Here is a 14,112-nt window from a genome sequence, read left to right as displayed (position 1 = left end):
GATGCGTGATAGACTTATTTGACGCAGTCGATGAACTAGTTCAAAACGTGGTGTAGGGAGATTTTAACATGCAATGATAAAATCAAGAAGAGAGTTTGCACGCACAAGAACGCAACATGTTTGGTAACCCAGTTTGGAATAGTCATTCCTACATCTGGAGGCACCACAATATGGTTAGCCCAACTCTTCATTCATAAATCAATTGAACGATATTACCAAACAATCAATAAGGAGCGAACACTTCAAACTTCCAGTGCTGATCCTCAGCCTTCGTATAGTGTTTTTCTTGAAGAGATGGTGCAAAATTTTTCAATCTTACAAGTCGAGGCTCCCCCTCAACTACTGCTCTCCCGAATTCCTACTGTGGTTGACGGCTCGAAATCGTCAAGCATTAAGTCAACTTGAATTGAGTCAGATTCATCAAGTTACTTTATTTAATCTAAAAAATATTCCCTTGAAAGAATATTGGATATGCATAGTAATATCTTGAAAAAAATCAATCATATCTGCATGACTGCATGTAGACGGAGGGCATTTATAAGAATCCTTCTGGATTATGCGCTAACTATATATATAACTGTCTTGAACTTCATCTTGAACTAGTCTTCCTATCTGGTTCACACTTGATTTTCGGTGTTTGTCTTCAGATACTGAACTAAGTCTATTATATAGTACAGACTCATCAATATAATACAAATACAATTTTTATAGAATGGTCTTGTGAACTAGATCTTGAACTACTGCATTGTTCCATAAATCAAAACAACTAGGAGGAGTGAAAAAATACTTTGATTGTAAAAATCCTTTTTCTCAATGCACTTTATTAACAATGAGTAATTAATAAATATTAAAGAAATATTATACTTAATACAATTTAGATATATCGTAAAGTTGTAAATAATTTCAGGTACGAAGCATTTTCCTTAAAAAAACTAGTAGCACGTATTCTTAATTCTTTTCCTCTTTGAATATTCCATCTTGAAAGTGGCTCAAGTTACAAACTTGTACAAAATTCCAAAAAAAAAAAAATCGAAAAGAAATAAAAAGAAGAGAATGGAGTTTTTATCAAGAGGTTTTAGATTGTCTTCTTTCTCACTGATTTTGTTCCTTACCTAAAATTTATCTAATCTAATCTCTGGGTTTCTAGGTGAAGCAAACATATTATTATTTATGCTCATAGGTATCAACGGTTTTGGATAATGAATTTTTTTTTGAAAACTTGGATAATGAATTTAATTTGAGAGACTATTCCTTTTCATATTGATGAGTTGGAAGATTGATGTTTCATTTTGTTCCCAATAAAGTTTGTTTTGAAACTTGGCTGCATGTTGAGGGTGAAAATGAAGAAATGGTGGATAACATGTCTGCAACTTGCTGAGCTTTTCGTGAGTTCTATGGTTCATTTGGGATATGGTTTCTACATATTCAGCACAGCTGTGGCTGGTGACCTCTCTCAGATCTTGACCGATTATTTTGTCCTTGGGAAAACTGGGCTTAGAGTAGAGGATTCAAAGGGCACAACCAGCGCTATCAATCTGCCTCCCATTGTGTTGGTTCATGGAATCTTTGGTTTCGGAAAAGGGGTATGTGATTTCCAGGCCATTTTTGTTCTTTTCAAATGAAAGATACCTTAGCTTCCATCTCAATTAAAAGTTTAATATTGATAGAGATAGTGTAAATGGCCCAAGAATAGAGACCTGAGTCCAGAAGCACATAGCTTAGACAAAGAGCAAAGACCCACAAGACCGGCCTCTGAAGCTGGCCCCGGGCCACTACCCATCCATGCCTCGGAGCCCGTCTCTGAGCCTGGAGTGTTGGGCCTTGACTTAGCTACACAGCTCACTGTGTGGGTCTCCACTTAGTCTTGTGGCCCACTATGATTCCAAGGGAGTTTGTTCGGTCATTTATAAATATTTGCATTGTCTAGATGTTACAGGTCATGTTCAATCTTACTACAATATATTCTTGTAGCACATTCAAGCATTAATCCATGATTATTGCCACATTTATATTGTCTTCATTATTATTTTACCCTTTATAATCTATGCGAACTTAGTTGATCTGTACATAATTATATACCCGAGTCAATTAGTTCCATCAAATATATTGAGATTGCACATTTATAATTCAAGCTTTTTTTTGGTTCTGGGATTTGTCATGTGTTGTAGAGAATGGGAGGGCTATCTTATTTTGGTGGAGCTGAGAAGAAGGATGGTAGCATCCTTGTGCCTGATTTGGGGTCATTGACTAGTATTTATGATAGGTGGGTGTTTGAGGCTCAAGAGTGGCTTTTATCTATCAATTGTTTCATTTTGAGGATGTTTTTTAGTTGTAGTTTCTGCAATGTTTGATGGATTTTAGGCTGCAGGGCTCGTGAACTGTTCTACTATTTGAAAGGAGGTCAGGTTGATTATGGGGAAGAACACAGCAAGGCTTGCGGGCATGCACAATTTGGAAGAATTTATGAAAAAGGTTTGAACTTTTAATTTGCTAGTCATCTTGTTAGGATCAAACACTTGTAATTATGTCAAAAAATATAACTCATAGCTTCGAAAGGTAGGGGGCCTTTAGAGCATCTACATTAGTTGTGATTTTTGAAAAGTTTTTGCAGGTATGATATGATTAGAAAAGAGAATATGGGAGAAGAGGAAAAAATGAAAAATACAAAACAAAACTATCAGCAAGAAAAAAAACTTTAAAAAATGAGATTTACGCGCTAAAGGTTGCATGTAGTACACGCGCCCTTTGGGCACCCAAGAGGGCACCCAATTTGCGCTCAACGCAAACAAACCACAAGTTTTTAAATTATTTCTCTGTCCTCTTGGCCCCACAAAAAACCAATTCTATGCAAATTCATTTTCTCATCTCTCCTCCAAATCACCCTCCCTCACCTCCATGTCATTCAAAAAACTATTGATATTGATGCTTTTAGACCTTTGCCCAACAATCTTCTAACCACCTGGTGCTAGGTATTGACCTTCACTGGCCTCCGCCTAACAATTTTTCTAGCACCTACTACCTTTTGGATCATGTGTTTATTACTAAGTCAAAAATTATAACTCGTAGCGGAAACGCAATTTTATTTCTTTATACAGCCAACCAAATTTTTAAGAGGTATAGTGCTGGACCAGGAATTGGCCCTTCTGGCTTGGCTGTTGGCCTCCCCCTAACAATTGCCCTAGCACTTACCAGCCTTAACTGCACAGTTTTTACCGAATCAAACGCTTACCACTACACCAAAAACTATAGCTTGCAACTTTTATTTCTTTATACCCTAGACACATTTTTGAGAGGAGCCTCCAACCAACAATCTTTTAGGCACCTGGTGTTGAACTTGACCCTTCACCGACCTTCACCTAACAATCCCCTAGCTACTTAATACTGGATTAGAGCCTACCCGCCTCCGCCCAACAGATCCGATATTACATCAATTTAATTTACACACATTAATTGCAGGGCATTACACTGAGTGGGATGAGGATCACCCTATTCCCTTCGTCGGCCATTCGGCTGGAGCACAGGTAGTCCGAGTTTTGCAGCAAATGCTTGCTGAAAAGGTCTGTCTGCATATATATAATCAGTTCATGATTAATGAGGTTTAGCACAACTGTCTCATCATGGTCAAAACTGAGAAAGTAATCTAATTGTTGTAGGCATTCAAGGGTTATGAAAACACGTCTGAGGATTGGGTCTCAAGTTTAACTTCTTTGTCTGGAGCACTCAATGGGACCACAAGAGCTTACCTAGATGGAATTCAGTAAGTTTGCAAGTGATTTTATTAATAATTCTGCATTAAATCATGTTAACAAGAGGTATGGTTTCGGGAATTAAATAACAGTCAATTGTTTTCATGGACCGGAATTCATCTTGCGTTATGAATCTTAGTACAAAAGTTATGTGTCTGTAATTGTTTGGGGAATTAAATAACAGTCAATTGTTATATCATGGGCTAGAATTCATTTGTGAACTTTGGTTAAAAAATTATGTGTTTGCAGATAACATATTATGTCTCTATAAATAGATTGAAGACACATAATATGTTAATTAACTGCATATTATGTACATGCACTTAACACATTATATGTATGTAGTTAACATATATGTTACTTCAATTTATTTGCAAACACATAATCTGTTAATTGGTAGACACATAATCGGAACTAAGATAAACATTTTAGTCCCTCAATTGTTTCCCAATTATTAATGTAGTCCCTAATTTTCAATTTCAACCAATTTGATTTTCGAATTGTTTAAAATTTCGTCAATTAAACCCCTTCCAGGGACCAAATTGACGAAATTTTAAAAGCGCACTGTTTCGGTCCCTGAAAGGGTTTAATTGACGAAATTGTAAACAAATCGATGATCAAATTTGTTGAAATTGAAAATTAGAGACTACATTGATAGTTGAAAAATAATTGAAAGACCAAAAATGATGAATAACTCATTTGAATATCATTTTGGACCAAGTGCACAATGAACCTGGTCCATAGTATAATTTGCTAATAAAAGTAGAATTGGCTGCCCAAACAAGTTACTGTGCATTACAGGCCTGAAGATGGGAGGTCCTTGAAGCCCATCTCTCTACTTCAGATTTGCCGCATTGGAGTCATAATTTATGATTGGTTAGACATTCCCTGGCTAAAGGCCTACTACAACTTTGGGTTTGATCATTTCAACATCTCTTGGAAGAAAATTGGCGTTAGAGGTCTTCTTGATTGTCTCTTGGACAATGCTGGTCCCTTTGCTTCTGGAGATTGGATTCTCCCAGACCTTACAATCCAAGGCTCTGTCAAATTGAACACCCACTTGTCTACATTCCCAAATACATACTACTTCAGTTACGCCACAAATTGCACTAGGAAAATCATTGACGTTACGATTCCTTCTTCTTTACTTGGAATACATCCCTTGCTATTTATTAGAGTCCTACAAATGACCCAATGGCAACATCCTTCTCATGTTCCTCTCCCTTGCAAAGGTTACAGGTATGCATTTCTTTAAACTTAGTCTCACTATTAGTTTAAACACTTTTAATTTTTAAATGAAAAATGCTGTTTTAACTCGAATGCTACAAATGCAGGGACGAAGACTGGTGGGACAACGATGGAGCGTTGAACACGATATCCATGACCCGTCCTTTTTTACCAGTCGAGCATCTAAGTCAGTCTGTCGCAGAAGGTTCTGAATGCCAACATCTGCAACCAGGCATCTGGTATGTAAATAGTATGGCAAAATCTCCTGATTCGTGAGACGGGTCAGGTTTTTTCACAAGTATTAAAATTTTAGTCATAAGTAACAATTAATTAATTTATTCATGACTAGCATTACATTTTTTCTCATAAATAATTATTTAACCCCTAAATATTACATTTTTATTTAAAATATTACATTTTTCTTCAAAAATATTGCACTTTCCATTATAAATAACAAACAACATATTCTTGATTAGCATGGAGTGTTACATATTTCAAGATAAGTATTACATTTCTATCATCACCCGACATGTCTCATGGATAAGGATCCTCACAAGAGACTCACTCAAATAGTATTTATCCATTTTGTTGAGATCTTTTCTCATGTGTTCTGATCTGGTACAAAGATGACTGACTATTCAGCATTCTGAACCGGCAAATTAAGTTCTTGGCTGATTTGTTTTTTGTATGGATCTAGGTACTATAAGATCGTGGAAGGTGATCATATTATTTTCATTCTCAACCAGGAGAGAGCTGGATTGCAATTTGATTTGATATATGACAACATTATTGAGCGCTGTCGGAAACATGTTTTTAGGAGGATCCCAATTGTTGAGTACGTCTCATATAAGGAATAGGAGCATAGTTGAATTGGTCAAACTTGTGGTATAATGATGTTTTTGTACACATACATGTCTAGAGATGTCTATAAATACGTTGTTTGCATCTCAGGATGTTTTATCACCATCGCAATTAATAAAAGAATGGTTTTGAAGGGTAAGACTTTTTGTGTTGGTGATGTGCTACGACAGGCTGTTTATTTTTGTGATTTATGGTATTCGACTTACTCCTGGAACACTCCTGTTGTGGATGATAATTCGAGAGTTACTAGCTGGGCTCCTCCTCCGATTCATAGCTTCAAATGCAACATCGATGATGCTGTTTTTGAGGATGGTGCCAGGTTGGGCGCGATTGTAAGGGACTACACAGGGAAATTTATCTCAGCATATAGTGCTAGTCTTGGTTGTGGTCGTGACCCATACTTGGCTGAAGCTATGGTGGTCAAGGAAGCGTTGTAGTGGCTCAAGTTCAATGGTTTTAACAATTTTATTTTAGAGTCAGACAGTTTAAATTTTTGTCTAGTTTTAATTTTAGTTTACCAGACTTTTCTTATGTGGGTTTAATAGTTAAGCAATGTCGTTGTATTGCTAATGACATTGGGAACGTGTCTATTCACTGATAAGCACTAAGAATAGCACTTAAAAGGGGTCTTAATTAGATTAAAAGTGCATCGTTTGACATCCGATTACAACAATTGCATGCATTTTAGCTCAGATGTGATCAAAATCTTCTAACATCATTTCTAGGAGGAGTTTTGAGGTATTTTACAGGTTGGAGAGAGATTTGAGGCTAAAATAGAGCAAAAGACAAACAAGCCGCAATGTAGTATCGTCCCACGCAGCCTCACACGCGTGTGGCTGGGCGTGAGTATCGTCCCACGCAGCCTCACACGCGTGTGGCTGGGCGTGGAATAATTCCAGTAAGCCCCCACACCCACCACCACGCGTGGAAGCAAGCGTGGTTAAGCCCCCACACCCACCACCACGCGTGGAAGCAAGCGTGGTGGGGCCAAGGGCCATTTTGGGAAATTTGTTCCCTTTTTGTCACCTATATAAATCCTTTTTGCCCTAAACCTAAGACAACTAGAATAGATCAGAAAATTCATAGAATAGGGTAGAATAGATCTAGAGGGTTTTCTCCCCTCTTGGGGGAAAATTCCTTTCGCTCATAATTTAGATTAGATCCAAGGGCAAGATTGAAGATTGGGATTTCAAGATCAAGATTGTAAAGATCCCCTTTCTACGGGTGGTAACCATTCTCTTCAATTTCTAATTCAATACTTGTTTCTTTGAATTCTCCTTTCTTTTTCTTGTTTCTTTAGTATGATAGAGTAGAATAGATAGGGGATTGGTAGCCCCATGGTAGATCTATGTGGATGTTTAATATTATTTCTTGAATTGTGAGTTGCTTGGTTGTTAGATGATGAACTTGTGTGGTTGATGTTCTTCAAGCTTTGTACCTTGTGTGGCCACATTAGGTAACTAACCCAAAGGAAGTGAGTGTGTGCGCGATAGCGGCCACTCACGAGTCTAACTCACCCACATCTCTGCTCTTAGTCCGAAAGGACAAGATCCGAGAGGAGTGGTAGACAAAGTGTTCGATGCAATGCCCCAACCGAATGAGGATGTGTGAGTCCAAAGTGTGATGCCACTTGGTAAAGTGCCACGGACTCCCTCGTCTATTCCACATCTCGTGCTCACAAAACCATCCAAAGATAGACCACATAGAAAAGCCTAAAGCCGCAATCTCCAATCGTTATACCCTGCACCACGGTGCACATAGCAATATGCACCACGTACGTAAAACGACGTCGTTTCAGTGTTAGTAGACGCGAACGCGAATGACTCAGGAAATTCATTATCTATAATACACATAATCATTATCTATAATACACAGAACGTTTGCCTAGAATACACAGAATGTTTGCCCAGAATACACAGAATATTGACACAAAATACACAGATGTTAGTGGACGCGAATGACTCCAGGGAATTCATTATCTATAATACACATAATCATTATATAGAATACACAGAAGGTTTGCCTAGAATACACAGAATGTTTGCCCATAATACACAGAATATTGATGCCCATAATACATAGAACTCATCCTTCTAACATTCGAATGCACAAACACATCACAACTTGTGTTAATAATATGAATACACATAATATTTACACAAAATACACAGAACTCATCCTCCTAAACATTCGAATGCACAAACACATCACAACATGTGTTACTAACATGAAATCACATGTGTTACTAACATGAATACACATAACGGTTGCCTATAATACACAGAACGGTTGCCTAGAATACACAGAATGATTGCCTGGAATACACAGAATATTAACATAAATACAGAGACCGGCCGAAACGGGAAACGTGATTTCCAAAAAAAATGGACGATTAGTCTACAATACTTAAAACGACGTCGTTTAGGTACGTGGTGCACATTGCTATGTGCACCACGGTGCACATTGCTATGTGCACCACGGTGCACAGTATAATTTGCCCCCAATCTCCACTTTACTTTTCTTTTATTTATTTTACACTACCACTATCAACCTTTCCCCCTCTTACAAATGAATCCAACCTTAGCAAGCCCCGCAACTCTTTTCCTTCAACCTCTTAGATTCCAACACACCTATTCGGTTCCCATTCGCTATCCTTGAGAGACACGACACTCGGGGAGTCTCGACTCTTCGTTTTACCACCTTCAAATTCACTCACCACATATACACCAACATCAAAATGGCGCCGTTGCCGGGGATGGCAAATGGTTTCGAATTGTGTTGATATCTTAGAAGTAGAATTTAAAGAGTTCTCGAATTGCTTTCTTTTTGTTTGTTTTATTTTCTTGTTTTTGTTACTTGTTTGAGAAGTGAGCTATTTGTTATTATATATCTTGTGCTCACTTGCAACTACTTTTAGTTGCAAAATATTTGTTGTTGGCTAAGCTTTATGCAGGAAATTTTCTTTATCAAACCACTTGAAGCTTGCCAATTAGTGCTAAAATGAATCCCCATGGTTACCCACATCATGGAGGACAATCCTATGCAAATCTTCAACCCCTACCATATTCACATTACCCCCATTCCAACTATACTTACCCTCCACCCATCTACCACTATCCACCTCCATACCATTACCCAATCCCACAAACATATCATTTACCACATCCATATCACTATCCAATCCATACACACAATCATCACCCATACCCATTTGAAACACCACCTCCACCTTTCCAAGAAAATTACCCTTCACAATCACCATATTTTCAAGAAATTGACTCATTAAGCTCCAAAGAAATATCCCAAAGCATAGAGAGTAAGCTTGCACAAATGATGAGAACAATCGACCCAAGCTATACTCCCGAGTCAAATTCATTCCCTACTTCCCACCTAAACACCTACTACCCACCCCCATCACAAATTCATCTAGAAAACGATACTACCTATTCCTTTGAAACACCACCCTCTTTCCCATATAATACCCATACAAATCCTTGTGATTATATCCCACCGGCCTCGAACGAAATTGAAATTCTAAAAGCAAAAATAGAAGCATTTGCGAAGATGGCCAAGGAGGATACGGCTAAACTAAAGGCCGAAATCAAGAGCGAACTAAAGGACTATCTCGCTACCCTCCGGGAGGAAGGACTTCCATTAGAAGAGGTTGAAACGAAGATGCTATCCATGATGGAGGAGCTCATGAAAATGAATGGGTCTCGAGCTAACTCCACCATCATAGATGACATCCCCACTTTGGAAGCCCATCCAAGGATTGTACAAGAGGATAAAAAAGCGCAAAATGCTAGCGAAGAGGTGGATGTTGAAGAAAAGAAGGATTGTTATGCCCCGGTGCTTGAAGAAGTTCCAATTTTCGAATTGAAAGATCAAAAGGAGGTAGAGATGGAGAGTGAGGATGATGACATTGAGCTAGTGTGGGAAGATGAAGAGCCAAAACATGGTAAAATTCCTAATCTTTCTTGCGCTAAAATTCTTGAAAATCCTTGTGCTCTTTTTGAAAACACCCTTGACACTTGTGTGAATGACCCCCTTTGCATTAATATTTCCATTACATGTGATTATGATTGCTTTAAATTTTGGGAGGATGATTCCATGGAAAATTTTGATATATTGATTAATGATTATAAGGATTCTATTTTGTTTAAATATGAATATGATTGCTTTAACTTTTTAGAAGAGAAATCCTTTGTCTTGGGTGAAAGTGAGTTGGTGAGTGAAGGGGATGATGCTTCATTTTATTCGTGTGAGAGTGTGAGTGATTATTCCAATCAGATAGAGTGGAGTGATGAAGAGAATGAGTGTAAGGAAGAGATGGTGGGAAATAATAGGTCTTTCACGTTTGATCTTATGGAAAAGGATGAGTGGAGAGAGTTGACCACACTCGAAATTGAGGAAGGGTGTGAGGAGATATGGTTTGAAACAAATGAAAAAATATTTAGGGGGAGAAGAGAGGAAAAAGATAAGGAAGTAGTCACCATCCTAGAAGAGCTAAGGAGGGTGTTTGAGTCTAGAATTCTTCCAACCATGAATTTTATCCTTCCTTTATCTTTGTGGGAATTCAAGGATGTTACCCACCTTTGGACATTCCTTGAAGCTAAAGTTCACGGGACGCTTGGTAAGGTCCCAAAATCTGTGTGCCTTGAAGGATAGGCCACATTACGTCTGGCCAGGAGACGTAAAACCATGGCGCACTTGGGAGGCAGTCCCAATGTTATCTTACTTTTCTTTAAAGCTTTTCTTGTTATCTATAATATGTTTTCCTTTAGCTTTATTTCAATAATGTTTCTATAACCTCGGTTAAGCTAACAAGTACAGATCATACACCCGAGAGTTATAAGTTGCCCGCAATCAATCGACAAACATCATCACTAGCAAAGGAAGGAAGGGAAACCAAGGTAAGCTTTTGCACAGCACGCCTTCCACGCCACCACCACGCGTGTGGCTAGGCGTGGAAAATTTCCAGAGAGGTGCCACGCCGCTCACACGTGTGTGAGCAGGCGTGGGAATAAACCAGAGAGCTCCCACGCCCACCACCATGCGTGGTAGCGTGCATGGACGGGCACCAGACTTTTCGCGCGAAGTGGTTTAAAACCCTTTCCTTGCTTCATTTCTTCCCGACCACGAGCAAAAACTCTCCCAAGCTCAAAATATACATCTTCTAAGCATTTCCTTCCAAGTTTCTCAACTTTCTTAAGGATCTTAAGTCATTTCCAAGGTAAGAACATACTCTTCTTTTGATATTTACTTCTTTAATGAGGAACTTGTTCTATTTTGATGGATATCTCCATGGGTTTTTCTTGTGTGACATTTTTCTTGAGATACATTGTTATGGGATGACTTGATAGACTTGTATTGAGCCTACATTGCTTCTATACACTAGAAATTCCATGTTTTAACATCTCCTTGTGACTAGATCTTGAAATTGCTTGATTTGGGTATTCTCTTGTCATGATGAGATCCTTGTCGATATAGTGAGCATGGTGGGCAAAGTTTGCAACTTTCCTACTCTATAGGCACTACATTGCTATATCCCACTAGTTATTCGGTCCAATTTTAACTTTCATGTTGCTTCCATTTTTCAACCTTGAGCTAGTCTAGAGGAAGAAGATGAAGTTGACCATATGTTGACCTTTTGACTATGAAATGAGTATGGAATAGAATGAGCTAGTTCTTGCATGTATAGGATAGAATTGTTGATGGATATTAAAAGGATGATTGCATGCAATGAATTCTTATGATTTTTTTTCTTTAAGATGTGCAATATTGTTCATAATCAATGTTTAAATTGGCAATTGTTTTTCCTTGTGTTGCTTTGATTGCCCATGTTATAGGAAAAATGTCTTCGCCACATGACCTTGCACAACAAATTGCTCAAAGGCTCCAAAGAGGGAAAGCCCCAGCAGAAGAAAACAGTGCGAGGAGTGCTAACACTCGCTATATTGAAGTACCCACTGGAACTCAAATCTTATTGATGACAGCAACCATGCGAGGTCGGTACAGACAGCTGTTGAATTTCCCTATTGTGCAATGGAGATACGTCGACTTGACAGTATTGGAGGATTATGAATGCAAGTATGGACTGGAAAGGTTAATCGCAGAGCCTTATTGGAACAACTTGTTGGGCTGGAGACAGGACACTTTCATTCCCCTAGTCCACGAGTTTATTGCAAGCTCAAGTGTTGAAGGAGTGGCTGGAGATCTCTACAGGCCAACCATTAAGTTTTGACTCTTCAACCAGGATTATCACATATCGGCCAACCGTTTGGGTGTTCTCCTAGGATTCTACGATGAGGAAGACCAGTCAAAGCACTGGTACCGAAGATTAAGGCATGACTTTGGAGATAGGGACATCCCGAGAAAGTATTGGTCGATGATCGCGAGACAAGGAGTCGAATGGGTTGGGTCAAGGGTAAGAGTTTCTCAGATCGTAAGAGAAGACTTAAGAGTTTTATGGAAGGTGATTGCTCATTCATGGGAAGGAAGGCCTGAGACCTATGACCGAGTCTCGAAGGCGGAACTGTTCATGCTATGGAGTATGGACACAGGGCACTCGGTGAATATGAGCTCAATTTGTAAGAACTTGCTTGTTACACAACAGTAAGAATCGGCTAGGGCAATCTTTGTAGGCCCTTTGGTGATGAGACTGTGCGTCTCTTTAGGCCATCAAATGAAGATTCATTGGTTTGAACACAGGCTTCAAGGAGAACAGATTTCTCCTTTATCTCCCGAAGATGTCGCAAAGCTCAACTTAAGACAATTGGCGCGAACGAGGGTAGATGATGAGATGGCGGAAGATCATGCTAACACGCCAATGACATCCCAGGGCTCACACCCTCACCAATGTCATTCCTTACCGCATCCTCAAATGAGCTGTACTCGCCTGTGGACTCTTCGATGTATTCTCCACCACCCCGAGAACCTGGACCGTCTGTACCTCCACCACAACCCGAAGAGCAAAATCCCAACTCCGCTAGCTTCAACATCCCGAGCTGGTTCACCCAAGTCACTGATTGGAGATCCCTCCAAAATTTCCAATATCAATTGCACCTAGAGCAAATGTAGAAACTGGACGAGATTTCGAGAGAGATTAAGGAAATCAAGAGAGCATGAAGAAAGGAAGAAACTGAAGAAAGAAAAGAAAAATTTGATGATGATGATGAGTTGTGACTTGATAATTCTGAACAAATGATTGTGGACAATCTCTTTACTTTTGTTTATATTTTTTTTAGCTATATTTCTGTTTATGTTTTATCTTGCACGTTTCGTCTAGCCAAAGACGTTAAACGTGGCGCTTATGGGAGGCAACCCACAAATAAGGAGAACAAGGGACCACTCTAACATCACCAAAGAAAGACCAATCTTGAAAGGTATAATTGTTGGTCCCAAGGAGATGGGGTACAAGTCTAGAGGGGGGGGGGGTGAATAGACTTGTATAAGATTTTGCAAATCTTTTTCGACTTCTCGTGTGTATTGGACTTAGGATGTTTAGGTCCGATACCTCACAAGATGAAGACAAAGTTTTATGTGCAGCGGAAAGGTTATCCCCTTTTAGTTAGCACGAGTTTGAGTTAGTTCGAGAGGTGCGGTTATATGTAGTGCAGTTCAAGAGTTAGATAGCGAGAGATAAAAGCAGAAAGTAAATGCGAGAGAGATTTTTAAGTGGTTCGGCCAACCCGCCTACATCTACTCTTCTTCCAGAAACTCCCTGGAAGGATTGCACTAAAACTTCCCTTTTTAGTACAATATCGAGCGCTTGAGCTTTGATCACGAAGCCCGCCTCAAGCCTCAGGTTTTTCGCCCCGCTTCTTGTTACTCCACCTATCGAGCACTTGAGCTTTGATCACCAAGCCCGCCTCAAGCCTCAGGATCTTCACAAGACAGCTCCCAGGTTACTCCGCCTCTCCTCAGGTTTTTCTCCCCGCTTCCAGTTACTCCACCTCTCGAGCACTTGAGCTTTGATCACCAAGCCCGCCTCAAGCCTCAGGATCTTCACTAGACAGCTGCCAGGTTACTCCGCCTCTTCTTGCTTAATCCAAAGCAAGGACCTTTGGTTGTCACAGTTGAGTGTAACAAGCTCCAATCTGACCAAAAGCTATCGTTGAATCAACTTCGATGTAGAGCAGCTTCGGTCACCTTCTAGATGTATAGCAGTTTAAGCTTTGTAACTCTCTCAAACACTAAGATGTGTTTTTCTCGCTGTTTTGAATATCAGGATGATATTCCAAGTTGAGCACTTGCACTTTTGAATGTTCTAAGCAGA

The 14,112-nt window shown here is 39.3% G+C and overlaps 1 protein-coding gene across 1 annotated transcript; it reads left to right on the top strand.

The window, feature by feature from the left end:
* The first annotated feature begins 1,340 nt into the window (after positions 1-1,340).
* On the top strand, positions 1,341-5,846 carry LOC116028081 (lipase-like). The gene is made up of 8 exons (XM_031269878.1): positions 1,341-1,583; positions 2,169-2,263; positions 2,369-2,472; positions 3,457-3,557; positions 3,654-3,757; positions 4,548-4,985; positions 5,081-5,212; positions 5,671-5,846. Exons 1-8 carry the CDS (start codon positions 1,341-1,343, stop codon positions 5,828-5,830), a joined length of 1,377 nt encoding a protein of 458 aa, XP_031125738.1. The 3' UTR covers positions 5,831-5,846.
* The last annotated feature ends 8,266 nt before the right edge of the window (positions 5,847-14,112 follow it).

Source organism: Ipomoea triloba, chromosome 8 (assembly GCF_003576645.1).
Source record: "Ipomoea triloba cultivar NCNSP0323 chromosome 8, ASM357664v1".
NCBI classification, from domain to species: Eukaryota; Viridiplantae; Streptophyta; class Magnoliopsida; order Solanales; family Convolvulaceae; genus Ipomoea; species Ipomoea triloba.
This window is presented reverse-complemented; position numbering and strand designations above follow the sequence as displayed.